Genomic DNA, 27890 nt, shown 5'->3' on the forward strand with positions numbered 1-27890 from the left:
TTGTTGGCAATCTGTATATCTTCTTTGGAGAAATGTCTATTTAGGTCTTCTTGCCATTTTTGGATTGGGTTGTTTGTTTTTTTGTTATTGACCTGCTTGTAAATTTTGGAGATTAATCCTTTGTCAGTTGCTTCATTTGCAAATATTTTCTCCCATTCTGAGGGTTGTCTTTTCATCTGGTTTATGGTTTCCTTTGCTGTGCAAAAGCTTTTAAGTTTCATTAGATCCCATTTGTTTATTTTTGTTTTTATTTCCATTTCTCTAGGAGGTGGGTCAAAAAGGATCTTGCTGTGATTTGTGTCATAGAGTGTTCTGCCTATGTTTTCCTCTAAGAGTTTGATAGTGTCTGGCCTTACATTTAGGTCTTTAATCCATTTTGAGTTTATTTTTGTGTATTGTGTTAGGGAGTGTTCTAATTTCATACTTTTCCATGTACCTGTCTAGTTTTCCCAGCACCACTTATTGAAGAGGCTGTCTTTTCTCCACTGTATATTCTTGCCTCATTTTTCAAAGATAAGGTGACCATATGTGCGTGGGTTTATCTCTGGGCTTTCTATCCTGTTCCACTGGTCTATATTTCTGTTTTTGTGCCAGTACCATACTGTCTTAATTTCTGTAGCTTTGTAGTATAGTCTGAAGTCAAGGAGCCTGATTCCTTCAGCTCCGTTTTTCAGTCTCAAGATTGCTTTAGCTATTTGGGGTGTTTAGCGTTTCCATACAAATTGTGAAAGATTTTGCTTTAGCTCTGTGGAAAATGCCATTGGTAGTTTGATAGGGATTGCATTGAATCTGTAGATTGTTTTGGGTAGTACAGTTATTTTCGCAATGTTGATTCTTCCACTCCAAGAACATGGTATTTCTCTCCATCTATTTGTATCATCTTTAATTTCTTTCATCAGTGTCTTATAATTTTCTATACACAGATCTTTTGTCTCCTTAGGTAGGTTTATTCCTAGGTATTTTATTCTTTTTGTTGCAGTGGTAAATGGGAGTGTTTCCTTAATTTCTCTTTCAGATTTTTCATCATTAGTGTATAGGAATGCAAGAGAATTCTGTGCATTAATTTTGTATCCTGCTACTTCACCAAATTCATTGATTAGCTCTAGTAGTTTTCTGGTAGCATCTTTAGGATTCTCTGAGAAGAGTGTTGACTGTGGGTTTGTCATATATGGCCTTTATTATGTTGAGGAATGTTCCCTCTGTGCCTACTTTCTGCAGGGTTTTTATCATAAGTGGGTGTTGAATTTTGTTGAAAGCTTTCTCTGCATCTATTGAGATGATCATATTATTTTTCTCCTTCAGGTTTTTAATATGGTGTATCATATTGATTGATTTGCGTATATTGAAGAATCTTTGCATTCCTGGGGTAAATCCCACTTGATCATAATGTATGATCCTTTTAATGTGCTGTTGGATTTTTTTTTGCTAGTATCTTGTTGAGGATTTTTGCATCTGTATTCATCAGTGATATTAGCCTGTAGTTTCCTTTCTTTGTGACATCTTTGTCTGGTTTTGGTATCAGAGTGATGGTGGCCTTGTAGAATGAGTTTGGGAGTGTTCCTCCCTCTGCTATATTTTGGAAGAGTTTGAGAAGGATAGGTGTTAGCTCTTCTCTAAATGTTTGATAGAATTCGCCTGTGAAGCCATCTGGTCCTGGGCTTTTGTTTGTTGGAAGATTTTTTATCACAGTTTCACTTTCAGTGCTTGTGATTGGTCTGTTCATATTTTCTTTTTCTTTCTGGTTCAGTCTCGGAAGGTTGTGCATTTCTAAGAATTTGTCCATTTCTTCCAGGTTGTCCATTTCATTGGCATAGAGTTGCTTGTAGTAATCTCTCATGATTCTTTGTATTTCTGCAGTGTCAGTTGTTACTTCTCCTTTTTCATTTCTAATTCTATTGATTTGAGTCTTCTCCCTTTTTTTCTTGATGAGTCTGGCTAATGGTTTATCAATTTTGTTTATCTTCTCAAAGAACCAGCTTTTAGTTTTATTGATCTTTGCTATCATTTCCTTCATTTCTTTTTCATTTATTTCTGATCTGATCTTTATGATTTCTTTCCTTCTGCTAACTGAGCTTTTTTTGTTCTTCTTTCTCTAATTGCTTTAGGTGTAAGGTTAGGTTTTTTATTTGAGATGTTTCTTGTTTCTTAAGGTAGGCTTGTATAGCTATAAACTTCCCTCTTAGAACTGCTTTTGCTGCATCCCATAGGTTTTGGGTCATTGTGTTTTCATTGTCATTTGTCTCTAGGTATTTTTTGATTTCCTCTTTGATTTCTTCAGTGATCTCTTGGTTGTTAAGTAGTGTGTTGTTTATCCTCCATGTGTTTGTATTTCTTACAGATTTTTTCCTGTAATTGATATTTAGTCTCATAGCGCTGTGGTCGGCAAAGATACTTGATATGATTTCAATTTTCTTAACTTTACCAAGGCTTGATTTGTGACCCAATATATGATCTATCCTGGAGAATGTTCCATGAGCACTTGAGAAAAATGTGTATTCTGTTGTTTTTGGATGGAATGTCCTATAAATATCAATTAAGTCCATCTAGTTTAATGTATCATTTAAAGCTTGTGTTTCCTTATTTATTTTCCTTTTGGATGATCTGTCCATTGGTAAAAGTGGGGTGTTAAAGTCCCGTACTATTATTGTGTTACTGTTGATTTCCTCTTTTATGGCTGTTAGTATTTGCCTTATGTATTGAGGTGCTCCTATGTTGGGTGCATAAATATTTACAATTGTTTTATCTTCTTCTTGGACTGATCCCTTGAGCATTATGTAATGTCCTTCTTTGTCTTTTGTAATAGTCTTTGTTTTAAAGTCTATTTTGTCTGATGTGACAATTGCTACTTCAACTTTCTTTTGATTTCTATTTGTTTGGAATATCTTTTTCCATCCCCTCCCTTTCAGTCTGTATGTGTTCCTAGGTCTGAAGTGGGTCTCTTGTAGACAGCATATATACAGGTCTTGTTTTTTATTTTTATTTTTATGGTACATGGGCCTCTCACTGTTGTGGCTCCTCCCGCTGTGGAGCACAGGCTCCGGATGCCCAGGCCCAGTGGCCATGGCTCACGGGCTCAGCCGCACCGTGGCATGTGGGATCCTCCCAGACCGGGGCACGAACCCATGTCCCCTGCATTGGCAGGTGGACTCTCAACCACTGCGCCACCAGGGAAGCCCTAAAGGTCTTGTTTTGTATCCATTCAGCCAGTCTATATCTTTTGGTTGGAGCATTTAATCCATTTACATTTAACGTAATTATCAATATGTATGTTCCTATTACCATTTTCTTAATTGTTTTGGGTTTATTATTGTAGGTCTTTTCCTTCTCTTGTTTTTCCTGCCTAGAGAAGTTCCTTTCGCATTTGTTGTAAAGCTGGTTTGGTGGTGCTGAATTCTCTTAGCTTTTGCTTGTCTGTAAAACTTTTAATTTCTCTGTCACATCTGAATGAGATCCTTGCTGGGTAGAGTAATCTTGGTTGTAGGTTTTTCTCCTTCATCACTTTAAATATGTCCTGCCACTCCCTTCTGGCTTGCAGAGTTTCTACACGGGCCTCTCACTGTGGTGGCCACTCCAGTTGCGGAGCACAGGCTCCTGATGTGCAGGCTCAGCGGCCATGGCTCACAGGTCCAGCCGCTCCGCGGCATGTGGGATCTTCCCGGACTGGGGCACGAACCCATGTCCCCTGCATCAGCAGGCGGACTCTCGACCACTGCCCCACCAGGGACACCCCCTTGCTGCTTTTAATATTTGTTCTTTGTATTTAATTTTTTATAGTTTGATTAATACGTGTCTTGGCCTGTTTCTCCTTGGATTTATCCTATATGGGACTCTCTGTTCTTCCTGGACTTGATTAACTATTTCCTTTCCCATATTAGGGAAGTTTTCAACTCTAATCTCTTGAAATATTTTCTCAGTCCCTTTCCTTTTCTCTTCTTCTTCTGGGACCCCTATAATTTGAATGTTGGTGCATTTAATGTTGTCCCAGAGGTCTCTGAGACTGTCCTCAATTCTTTTCATTCTTTTTTCTTTATTCTGCTGTGTGGTAGTTATTTCCACTATTTTATCTTCCAGGTCACTTATCCGTTCTTCTGCCTCTGTCATATTGTTTTAAGGCAAAAGGGACTCTACAGATGTGATTAAATTATGAAATTGAATTGATGTGATTATTACAGGTTATCTGGGTGCCCCAGTGTAATCACAAAAGTCCTTTGAAAAGCGGGGTAAGGGTGTGAGGTGGAGGAAGGAGCCAGAAACCAAGGAATGCAGACAGCCCCTAGAAGCCAAATAAAGGCAAGGAGAGGAATTTTTCTCTTCCCTCCAGAGGGAACACAGGGCAGGCATTACCTTCATTTTAAGATTTCTGACCTCCAAAACTCTAAGATAATGAATTTGTATTGTTTTAAGCCACTAAGTTTGTGGTCGTTTGTTACAGCAACAATAAGAAACAAATACAGTTGGAGACAATATTTAATTCTCCCCCCAACTCCCACCTCATGCGGATTTGAAGGTACTGACCTTTGGAGGGATTTCTCCCAAAAGAACCAGAAGCATGGATGCCAGATCAGGTTTCTTTTTCCCATCTGTGTTGGTGTTTCCACTCTTTGAGAAAAGGATACTCTCAATGCCACCTAGATGGGCTCCTTGGAAGAGCACTTTGGTGCTGTCTGCCATGGATAGATGCACGTGAAAACATTTCCATGCTGTGACTGGTTGCTTTTAGAGAAGTGCTCATTTTGACTCAATCACTGTACAAAATTTACCTGTAATAAATGGTTAAAGTGAGAGGGTGACCTTGCACTTAAAGAAAAAACATGCGTAGCCTGCTTCCCTTGGCAGTGCATTTGAAGGGATGTGTTTGTTTGTAAATCATTAGTCAATAAAAGCGTGTGAGCTGCTTTCAGACTGAAGAGTACAGTCTTAAAGCTGTGAGACATTTTAAGACTCAGACAATGAGAGTTCATTAAAATAAAACCAACATATGAGAAAAAAGCAGGAGTTATTTTTGTCCCTCTTCTTTATGTCTTCCCTCTTGTTTGTATCTTCTGGGTTGGGGCCATTTCCAATTCAAAAGCCCTTGTACCAGGAGACAGAGTGTGCCTGTGCATTTTTTTGTGGCCATCAAGTTAGAGGCTCCATGATCAGATTAGGAGTTGTGACACCATCTGAGCCAGAGAATGATGACAGGAACTAGCAACTGCACAGTACGCTCAACTTCAGCTCCTCTTGACTGAAATCATCTCAAATCGCAGCTTTAGACAGTACCAGTTACCTCAGAGACACGAAAGCTCCCCCAAACGGCTCAGAGAAATCAAAATTATTCATTCAACTTATTCATTCATTCAACATTTGCTGTCTGCAAAAGAGATAAGCACCTCTGGACTTTGCTCAGGTGTCAGTGAGTTCTCCCCCAGCCACTCAGTTTAAAATCACAATCTCCTACCCCATTCAACACCCCGTACCCTCTCCCCTGCTTTCTTCTTCTGCATAGTCCTTATTATCATTGGCATACTATATATATTCGTTGTCTGTCTCTTTTTACACAAGATTACAAACCCCCATAAGGGGGGAATTTTTTTTTATTACCTAGATTTTTTATTTCCTAGGATAGTACCTGGCATCTGGTAGATTCCCCATAAATATTTTGGAAGGAATTAACAAAATACTTAAGGGTCCCTAGTGTGTACCAAGCACCATCCCAGTTGCAGGAGGTAAAAGAGAGGAAAAGTCCTCTCCTTATGAAAGGTATTGTGTTTTAGCATGGTAAGTACAGTTCAATAATACAGAGACCAGTGGGAGACCCTGAGGAGGGCACCTAATCCCTACTTAGGAAATCAGAGAGGGCTTCCTGGAAGAAGCATTGTCCAAAACTGAGCTCTGAAAGATAAGACTGAGTGGGCTAAGGAGAGATGGACATGAGAACTCCAGGCAGGGGAACAGCATGTGTAAAGAAATGAGCCAGGAAAGACCATAGCACATTAAGGAACTAAAAATGCCTCAGCATGGAGTTTGAAGAAGGACATGGTCAAAGAAGAGAATGAAGGGGTAGCTGGTGACAGATCACCAAGGGACTTCTAAGCCACGTTAGTGAATTTGGGGTTAATCCTGAGGGTTGCTAGTGTAGGAATGCCATGATGAGATCTGCAGTTTAGAAAGTCACATGATCTAATGAAGAAGGGACAGACAGGATGGGACAAGCGAAGAGATTCTAGAGATATGTAGGGGGCTGGACAGACAGGACTTGGTGACTTATTTGATGGGCGGGTGAAGAAGAAGGATCAATCTGTGTTTTAGTCACTCACGGGCTCTGCAAATGTTTATTGAGCCTGTATTTTATATACTTTTCCATGGTGTTAGACATATAGCATGAAGAAGATAGCGCTCTTGCCCTCATGAAGCCTCCCTTCCAAGTGACACTGGTTTTTATTCTCTGTCTCTCCCTCTAGGGCACAAGGGAGTGAGAGATGCAAAGATATGGGGAAGAGAGTTCTAAGCAAAGGGAACAGTGCAAGGGTGACAGCCCTGAGCATGCATGTTTAAGAAATGGAAAGAGTGAATGCAGTTACTAGTAGTTAGAGATGACATCGAGAAGGAGGGAGGGGCCATATGCTAAAAGACTATGTAAGTCAAGGAAAGGAGTTTGACTTTGTTCTGAGGAAAATCATTAGAACGTTCAGAGCAGGTGATTGATGCAACCTAGTTTGTATTTTGAGATCACTGTGGTTATGGCTGCTCATGGAGGATTGATTACATGAGAGGAAGAGTGGACACGCTTAGACAGTCAGGAGGCCACAGCTGAAAGCTGATGGGGGGACTTCCCTGGTGGTCCAGTGGTTAGGACTCCGAGCTTCCACTGAAGGAAGCATGGGTTCAATCCCTGGTTGGAGAACTAAGATCCCACATGTCACGTGGCGTGGTCAAAAAAAAAAAAAAAGAAGGGTGATGGGAACTTGAAGCCAAGTGCCAACTGTGGAGGTGTTGGGTGCATTTATAGGATAAAACCAACAGGATTTTCTGAGTTGTTTGAATGGGGGTAGTTGAGGAAGTTTGAGAGAAAAAAAGAGTCGAGAATGATTCCTTAGTTACTGGCCTTAGCCACTGGATTGTGTCATGTGGTGAGATGAGGAGAACTGGAGAAGAGCAGATGTGAAGCAGAAAATCAAGGGTTCTGTCTGGCTGTGTAGGTCTGAGCTTCCTGTGAGCCATCCAGGCAGAGCTCAGTCAAGGCAGCTGGGTATATGTCTCTGGTTCAGGAGAGTGGTGGGATTGGAATTATGAATCTGAAGTCATTTCCTATAGAAGGTGCTGAAAGTCATGGTCAAATGAAATCACCAGTGGCGGGTATAAATGGAGGAAAGTAGGCTGAGAAGGGGCCAATGTGGTAAGAGGAGGCTCTGGAAGCAAGTCAAGAAATTGTTTCAAGAGGGAAGAAATGACCCCTAGATGCCAGACATGCAGGGTTCAGAACTGAGCAACTAAGTTACTAGTGGTCCCATTCACTGAGGGAAGAATTACGTGAGGGAGCACAACTGTGGACATGGTTGATCCACGCTGAACTGTAGACATTTTTGGTACCTCCACGCCAGATCAGAAGGGGGTTGCGTGGCTCTGGAGTGTAGAGCTGAATCCAGACTGGAGATGCAGATTAAGGAGTCACCAGTACAGAGATGACTTTTCAAGCCAGAACAGTAGGTGAAATCTTCCAGAGTAAATGTGGAGAGTTGAGAAGAGACACTGCAGCAGAGTCCTGAGAGTGCAGCGTTTGGGAGATGAGAGTAGAGCTAGGGGCCCTCAGACCAGGAACCCAGAAAGGAGTCTGTGAAGGAGGCGTGAGAGATGAAATGCGGGGCAGAGGCAGGCCTGGCAGGAAAGAGCCAACGGGAGGAGAGAATGTCAGATGCTGTGCTGAGTAAGGGAAGGACGGCAATGGCTCTGCTCGGTTCAGAAATGGGATGTGTTTTTGAGCGATTTTGATGGTGTTTGGAGAACAGAACCCAGATTGCACTGAGTTGAGGGGTGAACAGATGTTGAAGAGATGGAGAGCGGGGCTGAATGCAACTCTTCCCAAGAAGTTTGGCAGGAAAGGAAGTAAGAGTTGGCTGAGAGCCAAAGGGTGCATATGTCGAGTGTGGAAATGGGAGAGCTAAGGACTGAACCTCAAACATACCAACTGTGAGGGACAGAAAGAACAAAATGAGTCCATGAAAAGACAGAAGGAAGTGCCAGAGAGGTAGGAGGAAAAAGAGACAGACAGGAAAGAAGGGAATGCAAGGACACAGTGGTTAATAATGCCAAATGCTGCAGAAAGCTTTAGTCAGAAGTGGCCGTGCAATGTAGCTTTGGTCATCATGGCAAAGGGAGTTGTCAGTATCATTGCAGCTTGAGGGGTGAATGGGGCCAAGATACGAGAAGCAGACTGTAGATGAATTTTTCAGGAAGCCTGGCTGTGAAGAGTGAAAGATAAATAGCTACAGAGCAATTGGGCATCAAGGGTGAGATCAGGGCATGTCTACATGGTGAAGGAAAACAGCCAGCAAAGAGGGAGGGACAAAGATCCGGGAAGGACACAGGATGGCTGCTGGAGCAAGGTCCCTTGGGGAGCAGGAGGGGAGGGTCCCAAAGAACAGAGGGCAGAATCTCCTTCAGTGCCAGGCAAGCCCTTAGGAGAAGACACTGGCTGTGAACTGGAGGAAAGACGTGTGTTCATTGACAACTGTCCACTTGAGCCTAGATGTAGAGTGTTTGGGTCATGCTCAGCACCTGTAGCAATGCTGAGCATGCAGTAGGCATTCAATAAACATCTGCTGACTGAAGAAATAAATGACAAGTATAAGGTGATGAAAATCCGACTTTACCTTTTTTAATAAAACCTGGATAGTTGGACTTCCCTGGTGGCACAGTGGTTGAGAGTCCGCCTGCCGATGTAGGGGACACGAGTTCGTGCCCCAGTCTGGGAAGATCCCACATGCCGCGGAGCGGCTGGGCCCGTGAGCTATGGCCGCTGAGCCTGCACGTCCGGAGCCTGTGCTCCGCAACGGGAGAGGCCACAACAGTGAGAGGCCCGCGTACCGCAAAAAAAAAAAAAAAAAAAAACCTGGATAGTTGAATTAGACCTAGAGATAGACCCCAAAATGTACATGATGCTTTCCTCTAGCTTTTGAAATTGTTTCTCCTTGCAGTTTTAATGTTGGGAGGAATCACAAGTAATGCAAAATTAACGTAAAATTAATATTTTATCAGAAAATGTTCATTTCCTTCAATATGTGCTTTGAAACCTATACTTTCTTTAATGTTATTGTTAATGTTCTTATGTTCATGAATTCCATAAATAAGAAATACAAGTTCGTAGTGCTTGGGATGACTTAAGGCAAGTACTTCTCCAAAAGCATTCAAGATAGCTACACAGTATCAGAGACCCATCACTAAAAAGAAGCAATTGTAATTCTCACACACTTTTCTTATACCTTTCACCTTCTTTCATATGAAAAATGCAGACAACCAGTAATTATTTTTTCAATTCTCTCAGAGTCTGCCTCTCTCTAAGAGTGCTCTCAATGTAAAAGGGAGTGCACAATCCCGCTAGATTGAGTTAAGGCTGACCCTGCCTAGACCACTGTTATTATAACTGGATCCTTACACTTTCTACTGCACCTGGACCTTGACTGCTTAAGCTCACTTTTTGTGAGGAGGATGGCAGGCCTGGGACCACATCCCGGCTCTGACTCTACTATGTGACTTCAAGTAAATCACCTGTTATCTTTAGCACTCATTTGTAAAATGGGAAAAATAAGAACCAGGCATTGCCCCTGGTGTATGGTAGACACTCAGTAAATGTTAATTCCTTGCTTTCTACTTTTTGAATCTAGTTTGCTGACAATCAGAGCTTGTTTTTAAACGTGGTCAGAGCTCCACTGATGCTCACCCAGTAGGAATTTGTCCCCTGGGACAGCTCTGCTCTCACCCAAAGCAGATTTCCCTGCAGCAGAGCTAGAGAGTGTGTGTCTTCCTAATTACCTGTATCTTCCGGTGGTCACCTAGATTTCTAGGTGCTTGTCCCAGATTTTTAGTGCATGGTAGTGTCTTTGTTTCTTTTTGTCTTTAAGAGTTGAAGCCAAAAAAGTAAGAGAAGATACTTTAACAACTAGGAAGTTCTGATGAACTGGCACAAGGGACCATATAAAATTCACACATTTAAATCCTTATCAATAGAAACAAGAAAGATAGTCTGGTGAAAATCTTTTTCTAAATTCTGAAAATAGGACATTTTCTGGAAAATGGCTGTCACATAGTCATCATAATGACACATTTTAGTAGTTCGGATTTCCTGGGCAACATGATGGAAACATGGCTTCATCCAATATGAACATTTTAAGAAAGTAAAACCTAAACATTAAGTCCTAAGGTATGGGGTTAGTGGGGGTCTAGGTGTTATGAATACAATAGCCCTGAGAAGAAAAAATCTGGAGGGGTGGAGGGGATCAGGGTGTCTACCAGAAAAGTCTGTTCCAAATGAAAGACACCGCTCCTGAAATTATACTCCTGGTTGGGTTTTCAAATGCCTCTGGGATGGCTGCTTGTCGAGGCCACTCAATTAAATGGTTCATGATTGCGTGTGAAGGTACCTTTCCTAAATTATATGTCACTCTCTTCAGCTGGACTGTCAGCCAAAAGAGGACTTTTGTTGTCTCTGTGTTACTGAAGTTTGTCTTTCTTAAGATCCTTCCCTGTTAACGATTCAGTTTTACTCACGGGAGATGAATTTATAATATATATCACTTTTAGAAACATGGGAGAATTGCCAATTAGAAGCAGAGGAAGGATGGAGGGGGAAATGTTCTCTTTCCTGGAATCACCTACCAGTTGCCTCAGGTTTAGCCTCTGACAGCTGGGCTGCGTGAGGGGAGCGGAGCCCTGTGAATAGCCGGAGGGGAGCGTTAATGAGGAGCTGAAGGCTGGCGGAGGAGTCTCTTTTGGGCAGAGAATTAGAAAGAGGGATGAGGTCACCTCCTCATTATGCTCTCCTGGAATGGAAGCAGTTAGGTAGCAGGTTTTTTGTTGTGTTTTACTTTTTTTTTTTTTTCTTACAAACTGTTCGCTTCCCTAGAGAAAGACTGATCTGACTCTTGTAGATCTTTTACACTCTCAGAACAGGTGTTGTTTTATATATTTTGAAAGTAGTATATGCGCAAGAGAGGAAATTTGGAAACCACAGAGAGCTTGGGGAGTGGGGTTGTGAAGGCTCAGTGAACCCGTTCAAAGATAACCATTATTAACATTTTATTTTTATAAATTCTGATTTTCTCCTTCCGGAGATATTTATGCCTAATACTATGATATGTAGATTCTCAATGAAGAAATGAACCGTCACATGAAGATACGTGTCATCCAAACCAAGTTATGGTAGGGAAGGAATGTCAAGGGACTTTGCTGTTCTCCCTGTGATACCACCCAGGCCAGGTGAGACATCCATTCCCTTCTGACACTGGGAGAGTGGAAGAAAACTCTTCCTCTCTCTCCATTCCTTCTTGCTCCAGCCCAAAGGGGAAATAGCTAATTAAGTATCCAGTAGGGGACTTTACCACTCAGTGGGGTTGTTACGCCTTAAAAGTAAACGAAAAGGAGGAAACAAGCTGTCTTCAGAGTGCTTCATTTCTCTCTGCTTTATGGACTGGTAAGAACTGTTCCTTACTGGAAGGATCCCTGAGACAGGGTCCAAGGTTTGAGGACCATTTACCCCAGTATATCTGCCTAAGAAAGTTTAGGCTAAGTTAAAATTGGAGTGGGAGATATGAGGCAACAGTGCTTATGGAATCCAAGTCTAAAGTTAATACAGTGGGGGTCGGCTCTCCATTTGGTTCCCTGGGTCTCTTAGGTGAACTATGTGAAATTGTCAACATTGAAATTGTCATAATTGACCTACAAAAATGGCCATTCCAAATGGATCAAGCTATTATTTTCTGCCAGATAGAATCCAGAGGAGAGGAGATGTAACCACAAGCAACCAACATTAAAGAAGAAAACAGTACATGTAGCAATTTAGACCCAAAGGACAGCCTCTAAATCTAGACATTTTATCAGAGTGAAAACATAATGCTATTTTCAGCTTTTCTGAAGGTATTTAAGGGTCATAATTTGAAGATAAAGGACAAGACATGTTGAGTTTTTAAGTCTTTAAGTACAAAATGGGAATACCATGGACATTTCCTGAAATACCTATTGGTATTTTTATTTCTTTTACTTTTTTTTAACATCTTTATTGGAGTATAATTGCTTTACAGTGTTGTGTTAGTTTCTGCTGTATAACAAAGTGAATCAGCTATACATATACATATATCCCCATATCCCCTCCCTCTTGCGTCTCCCTCCCACACTCCCCATCCCACCCCTCTAGGTGATCACAAAGCACTGAGCTGATCTCCCTGTGCTATGCAGCTGCTTCCCACTAGCTATCTATTTTACATTTGGTAGTGTATATATGTCCATGCCACTCTCTCACTTTGTCCCAGCTTACACTTCCCCCTCCGCATGTCCTCAAGTCCATTCTCTATGTCTGCGTCTTTATTCCTGTCCTACCCCTAGGTTCTTCAGAACCTTTTTTTTTTAATTGCATATATATGTGCTTGCTTACGGTATTTGTTTTTCTCTTTCTGACTTACTTCACTCTGTATGACAGACACCAAGTAGCTCCACCTCACTACAAATAACTCAATTTCGTTTCTTTTAATGGCTGAGTAATATTTCATTGTATATATGTGCCATATCTTCTTTATCCATTCATCTGTCAATGGACACTTAGGTTGCTTCCATGTCCTGGCTATTGTAAATAGTGCTGCAATGAACATGGTGGTACATGACTCTTTTTGAATTATGGTTTTCTCGTGGTATATGCCCAGGAGTGGGACTGCTGGGTCATATGGTAATTCAATTTTTAGTTTTTTAAGGAACCTCCATACTGTTCTCCATAGTGGATGTATCAATTTACATTCCCACCAACAGTGCAAGAGGGTTCCCTTTTCTCCACACCCTCTCCAGCATTTATTGTTCGTAGATTTTTTGATGATGGCCATTCTGACCAGTGTGAGATGATACCTCATTGTAGTTTTGATTTGCATTTCTCTAATGATTAGTGATGTTGAGCATTCTTTCATGTGTTTGTTGGCAAACTGTATATCTTCTTTGGAGAAATGTCTATTTAGGTCTTCTGCCCATTTTTGGATTGGGTTGTTTGTTTTTCTGATATTGAGCTGCATGAGCTGCTTGTATATTTTGGAGATTAATCCTTTGTCAGTTGCTTCATTGGCAAATATTTTCTCCCATTCTGAGGGCTGTCTTTTCGTCTTGTTTATGGTTTCCTTTGCTGTGCAAACGCTTTTGTTTCATTAGGTCGCATTTGTTTATTTTTGTTTTTATTTCCATTTCTCTAGGAGGTGGGTCAAAAAGGATCTTGCTGTGTTCTCTTGCATGTGTTCTCCCAGGGAAGTTGTCCCTGGATCACAGGATCCTGGGAGGGGAGGTGTGGATAGTGACCTGTGCTTGCACACAGGCTTCTTGGTGACGGGATCCTCCCAGGGGATTTCTTGCCTTTTGGGAAGTCTGAGGTCTTTTGCCAGCATTCAGTAGGTGTTCTGTAGGAGTCGTTCTAAATGTAGATGTATTTTTTATGTATTTATGGGGAGGAGGTTGATCTCCAGGTCTTACTCCTCCACCGTCTTGAAGGTTCCTTACCTGAAATACCTATTTTTAATTTGCAAAGCAATTCTCTCATCTTAGTTCATATTTGCCCGCTAATGGTGGACAAGTAAATAGCCACTAACTTCCTAGAAAAAATGGCAATATGCATCAAGAGTTTAACTCTGTAATTTCAGGCCAAGAATCTATCCTGAGGAAATATTTAAGACTACCAAGTTCAAATCATTATCCTGGTGTCATCATGATGACTTCAGAGACTTTGCCCCAGTCTTTGAGCATGGTGTGCCTCAGCACCTCCATCAATCAAATCAGATAACCTGGGGTAGTAGACCTCACTGGCAGGTGTTACTTAAGGATGAATGATATAGAAGACTAAAATTAGCTTATATCTTTAGAGGGGAATGATGCCAGGTAAATCTAAGAGGGAATGAACTTTTCTTTCTGAAGTTCTTCATGCTCTTGGAGATTTTTCAGAGTATAAGATGATTATGAAATAATATTCATTTGTTTAGTTTTTGGGTATTGATATTTTATAATTTCCTTTTGGATATAGAAATGTATGCAAAGATAGGTAAATATATTTAAAAAGTTAATAACAGAACCCAAAGGTTTTTCAGTTCATTTTCTGCTTTCACAGCCCCAGTCGTGGGCATCTATTATAATGCTGTTCTGTTTTATTACTCTAACAACCTCTTTGCTAAGGGGTTAAGCTACCAGAAAATTATTGGAAAATTATTTTGTCAGTGTGTGTTATACTATATGACCACAGGGGAAAAGCTGGAGCCAAAAATCGCTAAAAAATAATAGCCTGTTTACTAACAGCAACTTCCAAGTGTTTTTTGTTTTTTGAGTTTTTTTTGTCTCTAGTTACAAAAATCGTGGTGAGACCTCCACCTGTAGCAATTCCTCTTACTGACCTTCATTAAAATATGATTTTAAAAAATCAGGACAGGACTGCGGCTGATAGCAACAGTTTGAGTGACAGGGAGTACATCACTTCACCTCTTGAAACTTCTGAATCCTCAGTTTTTAAATAAAGGGCTCTGTGATTCTAAACTGGGGAGATACTGCCCCCGAGGGGCACTTGTAAATGTGTAGGAGCATTTTTTTTTTTAGTGGTCAGGGCCCAGTGGTGCTAAGTGCCCTGCAGAGAGCCTGGGGCAGTCCTGCAAAATGAAGAATCATCCCAGACCAAATGCCGGAAACAGCCTAGATTACCTCTAATTTCCCTTCTGACAGTCAGTGATACGAAATGCCCCTCCATTCTTTGATTAATTTAGTCACCCATTGTTGATTCCCTACTGTACGCTGGGTGCCACGCTTCCCAGCTGAAATGTCCCAGAAACCCTGGTTTGTACTGTAGCCTTCTTTCCCCTTCTCTTCTTTCTAAAAGTCCTCCCTACCCAAAGGGCCAACTGGTACTCACAAATAAGGATTTTTCAGCTCAATCCATTAAGAGAACAGATCCCAGGACTCATCAAGTGCTTTGGGGTTTCTAATGACACTGAGAACCAGAAAAGCTCACGTGAGCCCTCCTCAAAGATTAGATGAAGGCCTGGTTTGCCTTCAGTAATTCAGGCATAGAGGCCTTCAGCTTCTGACCAAGGGCTTCCAGCCAGATAATGAAATCCAATTGTGGAGCATGTAGGTAAATATTCTAACTGTTGATTCAATCATTTCTAATTTTTAAAGCAAAACACCAACTGTCTTATGCCCAGTGAAGAGTTTTCACTGGCAAACACAAATTTCCTAATATACTTAAATGGCATTTGAGGCCAGCTGTAAAACCTGCTTTAGAGCATTTTACCACATCAAGTAGGATCATTAACTTGCTAATTAACTGTGCAGTGGGTGACCATATGCTATAGTGCAATCGTACCAGCCGTCACCCCTGGACTCAGCCCCTCCGGGAGCGCTGTGACGTGTGGGTTTAGCCCCCAGCCCATCACCGTGTTAGGGTTAACGGTGTTACTCAATGTTATCATTTCCCAGTAACCTCGGGGAGCGCTTACTCTTCTGATTGCTTGCTCCATTCTGCCAAGGGGAAGACTGAGGCACGGAGAAGCATGAGGGTCTGTCCAGGTCACCAACAGCTTTTGGGATAGTGGGGATCCTAAGTGCTGTTTACAGTACCAAAAAGCCATGCTGATGGTCAGGATGCTTTGCAAATATACAAACATTTTTCAGCCTTTAGTGAATGTTGGTGACTCTATTTTGCTGTTACTGATTATTAAAAAGCCTTGTATGTATTTGTTCCATAACTATTCTTGGATACTTCTCATAAGCCCAGCAGGACTCTGGGTGCTGGGAATATAGTCCTGCTCTCATGGAACTCCAGACAAGTGGGAAGTCAGACATTATGCTAATAATTCCATATTAATTAAGAATTATTATAATTGACACTATAAAGGAGAGGTATAGGATACAAGGAAATCATCGAATAGGACCTGACCTAGCCTAGGGACCCTAGAGGCTTTCTTAAGGAGGCAGAAGATAGGTGCGAGCCTGAAGAAGGAGGCAGGACTTCAAGAATTAGACGGAGCATTCCAGAAGGAGGGGGATGCATGAAGACCCGAGGCAGGAAGGAAGGGCTTGCTCCAGGTAGGAGATGATGCTAGTTCGGTCTAGGTGGTGGAAGTGGCGTGAGTAGACTTAAGAAGTGTCTAGAAGGTGAACTGGCAGGATTTAGTGATCCATAGGATATAGACAGTAAGAGTGAAGGAGTGTTAGGGATCCCTGCCCTGGATCTGGCTACTGGCTGGTGGGGCCACCTGTTCAGGATTCTAGCAGAGGAGCTGTACTGTGCAGTAGGACCAGATCACCACTTTCTCATTTGGTACATGGAGTCTGGAGTCCCGGGGGCCACCCGTGTATCTAGTGGAGACCCTGCCTCACATGGAGTAACCAGAAGTCACTGCATCTTACCGAGGTGTGGTAGAGACAACCAGTTCTGTGGAGTCCAGAGCATGCCTTTGGAAGCAGGGTATAGACTGGCATTGAGGTCCTCGTAATTTACAAAATGCTTCCACGTGTGTTATCTTCCAGCTTCACAATGATCTTTAGAGAAAGTCAGTAGGAATTATTATCTTCATTATACTAACAGGAAATTGAGGCTTCCTGAGTTTGTGGGTTGCCCAAGGTCACACTGCTCTAATTAAGTATCTAGTACTCACATTCAGATCTTCTGGCTCCTGACACAAGGTCTTCCTATTTCATTATGTTGTCTCGCTGCATGACTGGGACAAACTTTCCACCATCTCTTGGGGCTTCCATTTCAGGTGGAATCTCACTATTTGCACAAAATGTATAGGAAATGAAGTCAAAGGTTTTTTAAATACTCTGTTCATTCTTTTTTCTCCCTCCTTTTTTTAAAAACTTTTTTATACAGTATTTTTAAACTATTTGTAAACTTTTGAGATTAATATTTGCATTTACATTTAGAGCAGTTTTTTTCCTATAAAGAGTGAAATTTCAAAGAGACATTAAAGTCACTTTTATTGGTAGTGGGGAGAAAGTTCTGGGAGAAATTAAGTGCAACTTTTGCCTAGATTCTAATAATTTATAAACTATTATAAGACCTCTGCCTCCTCACCTCCCATTCCCAGATCTACTCCCAGAGTGCTGGGACCATCTAAAACGGCTCCGTCTATTCTCCCCACATCTGAGTGTCCCTGTGGAGTCGGCCAGGGTGCTGAGGAAGGTGGATGCCAAGCTGCCCTGACACCACAGGGGCAGGAGAATCTTCACCACCAGCCTGTCTTATTGATTCGCCTTCTCCCCTTTTCTTCACAGCTAGGGGATGTTTAAGTAAAGTTCATGTGCATTTGTTTCAGAGTCCGTTTTAATTGCATCAATTCTGGGTCGACCCAAAAACACAGATCCAGGGGAAATGCCCTTTCTACAGAGCAAACTTATTTTTCTGACAGTTCCCATTATATGAAAAGTTTCCCTCTGAACTCCCTATTGTTGCTTCCCTCCTTCCCTCCCTGTAGCTCCTGGACTGTTTTGTGATCCCGGTTGTGATTTTGCTCTCCTGGTTCTTCCTGCTGATCCGGTACAAGGCTGTGCATTTCCTCGGCATCATCGTCTGCATCCTGGGAATGGGATGCATGGCAGGCGCAGATGTGCTTGTGGGAAGGCATCAGGGAGCAGGTGAGTCTCCGTGTTCACCGGGTTACTTGCCTCTGTGGGTGAGACCAAGGCAAGACGTGGAATGTTCACAGTTCATGGTGGAAACAAGGAACCTGGGCTTCCTACTGTCTGTGTCTTACTGGTGTTTGTTCCCCTATACCTAGGACAGTGGCATATAGGAGGTGTTCATACATATCTCTTTAGTGAACAAAGGAAGCAAAATACAGCTTTCATGCCCATTCTACAGAAACTCAGAAACATTCAGATGGTGTTTAAAGCTGAGAGTCAGGACCCACTTGGAGGATGTGTTGGGGGTCAAAGCTGCCTGATCCAGACCAGCTGGTTAGAGACGGTGTCAGTGGGTCAGGCCACTCCCGAGCCACAGGGACCTCCCCATACCCCACCCACCAACACCTTCTCTCCCGCGTCAGAGAAAGACTGAGCTTTCAGACTACTGGGTGAAGGTAGGTATACAGGCTTAAGAGTGGATATTTAAACTTTGGAGCCTGGATTAGGAATTCTCAATAATTTTATGAGGGAGAGCTAAGTGCAGTCTCCTCATGCATGTTTTTTGTTGGTGTATTTGTGGGGAGGTTTTGGGTAGCAGTCACAGGTACTTGACTTGTAGACCTACAAAGCTTCAAGGTTTACTCATCAAATTGCTGTGAATCTTCTGAGGAGCCCTGATCCAGAATGCTTTCCAGAGGACCACTTTTAAAGCACTGTAATTCTTTAAAGTGTACCAAAAAAATCCTTGAGTTACAGAAGGTTTCAGGGGGCAAGGAAAAGAATGACTTTCTTTGTTAACATCAGGAATAGGATAGAAAGTACCCACTCTTCTATAGTTTTGGAATTGCCTTTTCTTTTAGGGAATTAAAGATAAAAAGTTAAAATTGGGGCATTTCTCTTTGAGACTAGGTCATAAGAAATACCTGAAATGAAAGTTATTTATATTTTTAAGTTGCACCACAGAACTTTATGACTGAAAGAGACCTTGTTCTGCTCCTTTGTATTTGACACACAAAAACTCCAAGACACAGGGAAGCCAAGTGAGCTGCCCAAGGTCACAGAGCTGAGACTAGAACCCAAGTCTCCTGACCTCCTGGGCAGGCTTCCTTCCCTCTCCCACATTGCTGGGAGCTGAAGATACAACACAGCAAAAGAGAGACAGCCTCTGTCCTCTCCATATGCTGCCTACACAACGTAATCAGTCCCCACCACAACAGATGGACTAAAAATACCTATGCCAGCTTTTCCCAAATTCTGTTCTATGTAATAGTGGTTCCATGGGATATTGATATATATTCCATGAAAAGGCTAGTTTTTGCTCTATACCCATCATGATCCCAATATAGATCATCTCTTTGGACCAATCAGACAATATTTTTGTCTGATACAATATGCCCAGTTGTTATAAAGTCATAATTTAATTACACTTTCTCAGCTTTGCTTGAACTGTGTAAATACAGACTAAGCAACATGTACCCTTATTTATGAAAATTTTGCTTTGCTGAGCTCTAGCCATTCACCCTGGCCATCATTTTGTATCCATAGTCAAGGAAGACAGTTGTCATTATAAATCTAAATATTTATGCCCAAAATGTTAAACAAATTTGAATTGATTTCACTAGGTTGTATTCACTAATCCTGTAAAAAATGTTTTCTTGATTTCAATTGAAATGTTAGGAAAGGAGTACTAGTACTATTTAAGAAAAAGTAAGTCCATTTGGGAGTCTTTCAAAAGTGGTCTTTTTTTTTTTTTTTTTTTTGCGGTACACGGGCCTCTCACTGTTGTAGCCTCTCCCGTTGCGGAGCACAGGCTCCGGAGCGCAGGCTCAGCGGCCATGGCTCACGGGCCCAGCCACTCCGCGGCATGTGGGATCTTCCCGGACCATGGCACGAACCCGTGTTCCCTGCGTTGGCAGGCGGACTCTCAACCACTGTGCCACCAGGGAAGCCCCCAAAGTGGTCATTTATAAAAAGAGTGCAGGGCAGCTGAAACATGCTGGAGCGGTGTTTTATCTGTCCATTTGAATCTGTTTAAGGCCCACAGCATCTTTCCTGTTGTAACATATGAAGTACCAGTGTTAAAAGAATTAAGTTTTATCATTGTTGAGTACCTTCCGTGCTCATCTGATGGTGCCTAACTACATGGCATAATGTTCTGACAGCAGCCCAAATTTAGGATCCAAGGGCTCATTTTACAAAATAATGATTGGACATGCTTTACATCTACAAAAATATTAAATTAGGCAGCAATTTAAGCTATCTTATAAAATGTCCTGAAAAAAGAAAATAACACACTGATTTTGAGGACAATATAATCTTTGTGTGCATCCCTATCAAAAATGTTCCGTTTGTTACCACTCTTACCGTAGAGTTGGTTCAGTTGCATTAATTCGCCAGGGACGGAACTTTTCTAAAATCCTTCAGGCACTCACCAGAACTTTAATCAGGCATCCAGCCCGATTTAAACTGTCATCACTGTATCAGGAAAAGATGACTGACTTAGTCCTTTTTATATTGCTTAGTGCACGGTTCTCCTTAGCTTGGGATTTTGAAAATTCTGTCCTCAAGCACTTTTGATATCAGCTGTGGAGACTCTGCCTTGGAGCCTGTGGAATGGTCTACAAAGTGGGACAGACACAAAAACACTTACATTCCAGTTCTTTGCTTGTCTCAGGAACAACTGATCATCCACTATAGGTGCTCCCATGCCTTTGAGCTCAGCTGAAAGGAGATGTCTTTTTCCAAGTTTGTCAGTGAAAATCGGTGGAACTAATATGTGCATTCCCTCTTTGTCACCTTCCTCCAGTATTATAAGTCTCCTCTGAGAGACCAGCTCTGCATTTATTGATGCATGGGGGAAAGGCATGCAATAAACTGGCTCCTGAGAATATGATAGAGGTTGGAGGGTGTAAAAATGACTTAATAAGGCCAAAGAGATTTCTCCATGACATTTCTACTTTCCTTGGAAAACTTATAGATATAAAAGGGGAGGTAAGAAAATAATAAGATTAAGATAAAACTCAATTAAAATAGATCCTTATCATAAAACGTATTTCTTGCTCTTCAAAGTATCTTCTTTCTACCATAATACATTTATTGCATCTTATAGTTCACTTATCAAAGATGTTAGATAACCATAATGACATTTTCTTTACTACCAGACATAATTTTGTATTTATTTCAAAAGAGAGAAAACATTTTCAAAGAATTAGATAATTAAACATAATTTTTAAAAGTGACAATTTTATTGGTGCCAGGCACGTTCCTGTACATCATCTCATTTAATCCTCCTAATTATGCAAAGAAAGTATTTTCTCATTGTTACAGCTGAAGAAATGAAGGCTCAGGGAAGATAAGAAACATGTGCAAGTGCACACCAATACTAAATGGTGTGGCCTAGATGTGAAATCTTTCTGCTACACCACTTAATACTTATTCTTCCATAATTGTGACTCATGTAAGAAAGGTACCATTGTTCAATTGCAGTAAATTAGGATGAATGACTGTCCCAGATAGGCCAGAATGGAAGGGTTTCCCCAGAAGTGGGACCTTCTGTGCTAAAACCAAGAGAGTCCCAGAAAAACAAAGCAGTTGGTCGTATTTAAAACTCAAAAATATTCAGTGAGATGGGTTCATTTTCATAAATTGCATTAGCAGTCTTTCAACACTCTAGAATACTATAATTCACCATTTATTCTTGAAATAGTGGTAAGTAATGATTTTAAATAATATTCCCTCTTCTCCTCCCACACCATACAGACAGAAGTATTCCTCCAAACATGGTATTTCTAGTACTTAATCAAAAATCTAATAAAGAAAACCAGTTCTTGCAAAGCAGTCATGACTGGGTTGTTTAGAACTAAGAAGCCATCCAAAATGAGAAACGGCCAACCCAAACAGACAGGTGGTGATTCAAAGGGAGCGATTGATTCACTCTTTTTTAACCACCATTTCCTGAACACTTAATAAGTGCCAGATGCTATGTTAAGCATTTTACATTATTTTGCATTTTTAAATCTTATTGACATTATCTTACAGTATCCTTGCCATAACCTCATTTTAAATTAAGAAAACACAAGTCAGAAAGACTCTATAGCTGGCCCAATGTTTAACAACTAATAAGTGACAGAGATGTGATTAGAACCCATGTCTACCTGAATTGAAAGATGTCACCACTCAAAATCTTTACCATGAGATGTATTAAGACCTTTTCCATCGGCTCAACTCATTTAAACATTTATTGAGAACTTATAATGTGCCAGGATCTGTGCTAGGGACCGCAGAGAATATAAAGCGAAGTAAGTCACAGTAGGCCCTTCAACCCTACTGTGTAAGAAAACAGGAAGGGGAAGACAGGCAAGTTAACAAATAATAGACGTGGAGCCAAGTGCAGTGGGGGCCATACGCAGTGACAATGGTGTGAAATTCAGAGGAGAGAAAGAAGGCACTGGGTTGAATGAACTTCTCATAACTTCAGATGTGTACATTTGCCCCAAATTTGCAAATCATTATTACTCATTGTGGTTTCAATCATACGTAAATGACACACTTGCTAGATATAATTTTCCCTGTGAACTTTCAGAGAAATTGACTCTACCGTGTCAGATATCTATTGCATTAATAGGGCACGAAACATAGAGTAATATGTTGTAATTTCCAGTTAACTAGATACAAATTGTAAGTACAAACTATTATATCAAACACTGCATTATACAATATAGTTGGATAAAATCATGTCCTAGTTAGTTTAACTATATTTAATCATCTAAGATTTCATACATGCTATATGTATAGGTACCCACTTTCAAATGATTTAAAAACTGATAAATACACTTACTAGTAAAATTTTAATAAGTAATATTTAATCACTTTGTTACCGATAACTTAGGAAATACTTCTAAACTTGCAGTTACACAAAATTGTATCATTATTAACAATAATTATCACTGCATTGGTGAAAATTCAAAGTACTCGGGAGTAGATTCCATATAGTCAAAGGCTTAACAGAATAGACCATAATGATATAAATGTGGAGTTTTAAAAAGATTGTTGAGACTATTCATTGAAACAGTGTGGCCTCTTTTTAGGACTTTTAAAAGATGGACTGATGTTTCCCTAATTTCTATTAAAATAGTTTATTATAATTTAACTTTCCTGAATCCATTCATATAAAATTAATTTCATGTAACCAAGAATTCTATCGAGCAGCACTTCCACACTTCACTAATACAACAATAATTGATATTCATAATAATGGCCCCATGTCATCACAAGATTCTGAAATGGGTCCTTATTGAAAAGTGACTGAATCGTGTTCATTATAATTTTATAGTCTTAGTAATGGATACTTTTTACTTTATGGGTTATTCTGCAAATGAACTCCTTGAAATTAGAAGTTTGGTCATGATTTTCTAGTTGGCACATAAAACATGATTCATCAGGTTGCTCTGTAACAGCAACCTTCATTTCCCTGGAAGACACACCCAGGGACACAGCCATGAGGTCTGGGTCCTTATCGGAGCCTCCTCATGTTCTTGGGCCACCCGCTCCCCATGAGCCCCGGGAGGGTTCCCAGCCCTCGCAGTTCCAGACTCTCAGCTCCATTCCCTTGAACTCCAGCAAGCTCTCCTGCCTTTCAGGGTATCTTTTCTCTCTCTGATTCTTACCAGCAGTGGGAAGCTGTCTTAGAAAAAGTGACACTAATTAGAGTAAATGTGTCTCCAGGGGCGACCACAAAGACGTGAGTGAAGAGATCTCTCCCCAAGCCCAGCCCAGATTCTTTATGTGAAACCTCTTCCTAGAGAATGTGTAGTGCTCCCACTGTACAGTGAACATCTGGCTCTGCAGTTTTAGGTTGTTCCAGCTAATCTGGAAATCCAAGGCTACTCTAAGGTCGGTCTCTTCCTTAGAATCACGCTGGAGAGAGCACCCTCCCAATCCCGCCTTCTTCTGCCCCAGAGCTGCATGTCTGCTGAGCTCCCATTAGCCACCTACACAGGACACAGCTGGACGCTCCTTGGGTACAAGGCCACCGTGAGGCCACCAGCTGCTGATTTCCACTGTCCTTCCCTAGCTTCACACTTCCTGGAGCGGAAAGAGTTGGCCTAAGTATAGGAAATAGCTAGGTACAGAATTTATGAGAGATTGGACAGAAACCAAAACTAACCAAAATTGAATTTAGAACAAATAGATATTTTTATGAAAGAAGAAAAATACTAATGTGATAATGAATTACATATATTTTCACCCTTATGTTACTTACTTTAGGGGAGTTGAAAATTTCAACCCATAATCCCTTTCGCTCAGACAGAAGACATGGAGTACAGTCTAGGAGAGGGTACAATCTAGAAGAAACTGGTCCCTTTCTTAGCTAAGGAAGACTTCTTGTTGGGGACATAGGCAACCTTTTTATATCACAACGTAACTGGAGCACACATAAATGGACTTTACTAAATCTCAGTTGGCAAAATACAGAACGTCTATAAAAATGTCAGAAAAGAATAGGCATAGGAAGCTGATTTTGCCGATGCCAAATTCTTGTTAGGAAAATTTTAATAAAGCTTCCTCTTTTTTTTTTTTTTTGGTTCCTAGGGGAAAATAAGCTGGTAGGGGACCTTCTGGTCTTAGGGGGAGCCACGCTCTACGGTATCTCTAACGTCTGGGAAGAATACATCATCCGAACCCTGAGCCGAGTGGAATTCCTGGGAATGATTGGACTCTTCGGGGCATTTTTCAGTGGAATTCAGTTGTGAGTAAAAATTAGAAATTCAGGCAGTCGATACTCTTAGAGTTTATTCTTACAATTTTTTTTTCATTTGGGGTATGGTTGTTCGCTTTATTTTACAAAAATCAAAGGTAGAAACCTGTCACCAACCTCTCCCACATGAAATCTGAAAAACTCAATATCTTTATTAGTAAATTTCTTCCAAACTAAATGAATTTTTAATGGATGTATTTAATGGACTTTGAAGATAATTTACAAGAATACATGAGAAGTACATTGATTCTCCCAAACCAGCCAATCAGGTTTTACTTAGAGAAACAGACAAACTAAGTATAAATGCCGTGATTTGATGCACTTCCAAAAAAGGGCATTCTGTTTACTACTGGCAACCAGTAAACTAGTCTTACTAGTAACCACCACTACTAGAAAACTCATAGTTTAAATTTTCCTTTTATAAATTTTTTCTTTTATTGCCCATGGATTTGCACAAGTGAACCATATTTCAAATTCATCTCTTAGGGAATTCCCTGGCAGCCCAGTGGTTAGGACTCAGCACTTTCACTACCATGGCTCGGGTTCAATCCCTGGTAGGAGAACTAAGATCCCACAAGCAGTGTGCACGGCCAAAAAAAAAAACCAAACAAAAACGATAAACAGAAAACAAATTCATCTCTTAGAAATTTAGTGTTTCCATTTTCCTTAAACGAGTGAAGATGTAACATAGGCATTCACTAAGCATCAAAAAGTCAGACACAACAATTTTGCACTAATTCTGGCATTGGAACATATAAGTCATCACTGACTAGGCCTCAGAAGTTGTTGCAAGAATAAGTGTCAAACAAAGCATAATTTTCCATCAATAAAGGCCATGGATTTTAGTTTCACGTAAGAGATAAAGAAGGATAGTATAACCTCCAGTCTAATTTCAGCAAATCCCTCTCTGCAAAGCAAGTAATTCTTATTTCACCAAATCACTTTCTACAAAGTAAGTTCTTTGTACTGGGGCAGTGTCTGAAATTATTTATGGAAGCTATTTTGGCATCACTTTAAACTGGTTTTGCAAATAGGCTGTTTCCAAGAATCCTCCAAACTTCGGTATCCTGAGATACAGGTGGAAAACTCCATAGCAAATAAGGCAAGGACACGGGAAGTCTCTCTAAGAAAGATTTATTTTCGGTTCATTTTGAAAGCATGCTGGCATTTGAAAGTTCCTAAATTTGGTGCTTCAGCTTTGTAAGAGGAAAAGAAATAGCCTAGTTCAACTGTTCATAACCAACCTTTTGTAGATGGATGGCTCGTTTTATGGATTATTATTCTTGGATCCAAAAAAACCTCTTCAGAGATCTAGCACTCATCTGCTTCAGTTATAGACCATTGGAGCTGACAGAGCCCTTCAGAAACACTGCTGCCAAAATAGTGGAAGTGGCATATGAGTGTGTTTGGCAAACGGGATACATTGAGGGCACACTGAAACCAAAGGGACACCGGTGGAGCCCTGCCCCCCTCCCCTCCTTGTCCTCTTCCAGAACAGTGGTTCTCAGAGTGTAGTTCTCTGACCAGCAGCACTGGCACCGCATGAAAACTTGTCAGAAACACACATCCATGGGCCCCACCCAGATCTACTGAATCAGACTTTCAAGGGGTGGGGCCCAGGAAATTGTTTTAAGGTGCTCTCCAGGTGGTGGTTTTTTTTTTTTTTTTTTTTTTTTTTTTTTCTTTTTGCGGTATGCGGGCCTCTCACTGTTGTGGCCTTTCCCGTTGCGGAGCACAGGCTCCGGATGCGCAGGCCCAGTGGCCATGGCTCACGGGCCCAGCCGCTCCGCGGCATATGGGATCCTCCCAGACCGGGGCACGAACCCGTATCCCCTGCATCGGCAGGCGGACTCTCAACCACTGCGCCACCAGGGAGGCCCCAGGTGGTGGTTTTTTACATTTAAGTTTGAGAACCACTGCCCTGAAGAGTGCTCAGTCAGAAAACTGATTAAACCTGCAACCTCGCCATATACTTTTGAGAAAACATCTAAGCAAGAAGAAGCAAAGGCTAGAGGCAGACTGGGTGAGAAGGACTGCGGAGGGTCTGTGCTCCACCATGCCCACTTACCAAACAAGATCCTGCAGGGATAAACCTTGGGCTGGGCTGCCTAATGAGACTTGCCTCTGCGTGATCCAGAGTAATTTTTGAAATTCAATTGATTGCTTCATGATTTGTATAAATCTGGTAAGTGAAAAAAGAAGTAGGACGCATTGCTTATCAGGTGTGCTTTCTTTCAATTCGCAGAGCTATAATGGAGCACAAGGAGCTGTTGAAGGTGCCCTGGGATTGGCAAATAGGTAAGGGCTTTGCTCCCCTAAGATGCTGTTTTTAGTAAACCTGAGAAATAACGTATGGAGAGTGACGGGGGTGGCGGTGAGGCACAAACAAGGAAAGGACTTCGACTGCAAGGGACAAAAGAAAAGGAAACCCCCTTGTCACTTTAGGGATTCGTACACACTAGAAGAGACTGAATGCATAATGTTTCTTAATTGAGCCTCTGCCCATTATCATCGCCAAGATGTCATTAGTGTAGACACAGAAGTATGTTATTAGGTTAAAGACCAACTGGAAAGAAAAAATGCCCGAGGCAGTGGTGGGACACAAATGACAGCAATTTGCTGCAGCTGAGAAACACCAAACTGACGTAATCATTAAAAAGTGGCACTTTAGTAAAGGGAAAAAACTGAACTTAACAAAACGGCACAAAAGAAAACAAGGTAATGGGCATTCTGAACCCATAAAAACCTTTTCAGAAGGGAGCAGTTTGCGCAAAAGACATGGTCAATTGATCTCCAAATGGACTTGGTGGAAAATACCAGACAGACTTTGAGCTACTTAATAGTCAGCCAGGGCATCTAGATGCCACCTGTTTCTAAAGTCACTTTTCTCTAAAAATAATATAGGACAAGGATTTAAGATCCCAGGTGATGCTCTAATAATGATCACTCAGCAAGCCCTAGATGGGACTGACCTACCCTCAGCCCTGAAATATCCCCTCAGTGTCTATACCAAGACTCCTGGGTTCCAGCAGTGAGCACAGAGCTTGGCTTATGGGCATGCTTGGGAAGTGTGTGCCCAGGTGAAAATACAGGTGGTTCCCCACTCTGAAGCTGGCCGTTTGAGCCATCTCCAACTTATATGAGCTTTCATGGAACTGACAGCTTCAGTCAAATTCTGCTTCTCCGAACAAGGACAACAGTGACATAAAACTCCCTGCACCGCTTTACCTACCCTTGACCCTGAAGCATCCAGGGTTGACTTGCTGCTGGCAGAATTGCCTCTGAAAGCACACCAGGTGCTACAGAA

The 27890-nt window shown here is 41.3% G+C and overlaps 1 protein-coding gene across 2 annotated transcripts in view; it reads left to right on the forward strand.

The window, feature by feature from the left end:
- Positions 1 to 27890, forward strand: part of SLC35F1 (solute carrier family 35 member F1) — a 411291-nt gene that overhangs the window by 344519 nt on the left and 38882 nt on the right. For both annotated transcript variants that reach the window (XM_081251574.1, XM_081251575.1), the window contains exons 4-6: positions 17679 to 17838; positions 24418 to 24574; positions 26829 to 26881. In XM_081251574.1, the coding sequence (XP_081107700.1) occupies positions 17679 to 17838; positions 24418 to 24574; positions 26829 to 26881 (370 nt within the window). The remainder of the gene's footprint in view (positions 1 to 17678; positions 17839 to 24417; positions 24575 to 26828; positions 26882 to 27890) is intronic.

Source organism: Mesoplodon bidens (assembly GCF_964165515.1).
Source record: "Mesoplodon bidens genome assembly, chromosome: 12".
Taxonomy (NCBI): Eukaryota; Metazoa; Chordata; class Mammalia; order Artiodactyla; family Ziphiidae; genus Mesoplodon; species Mesoplodon bidens.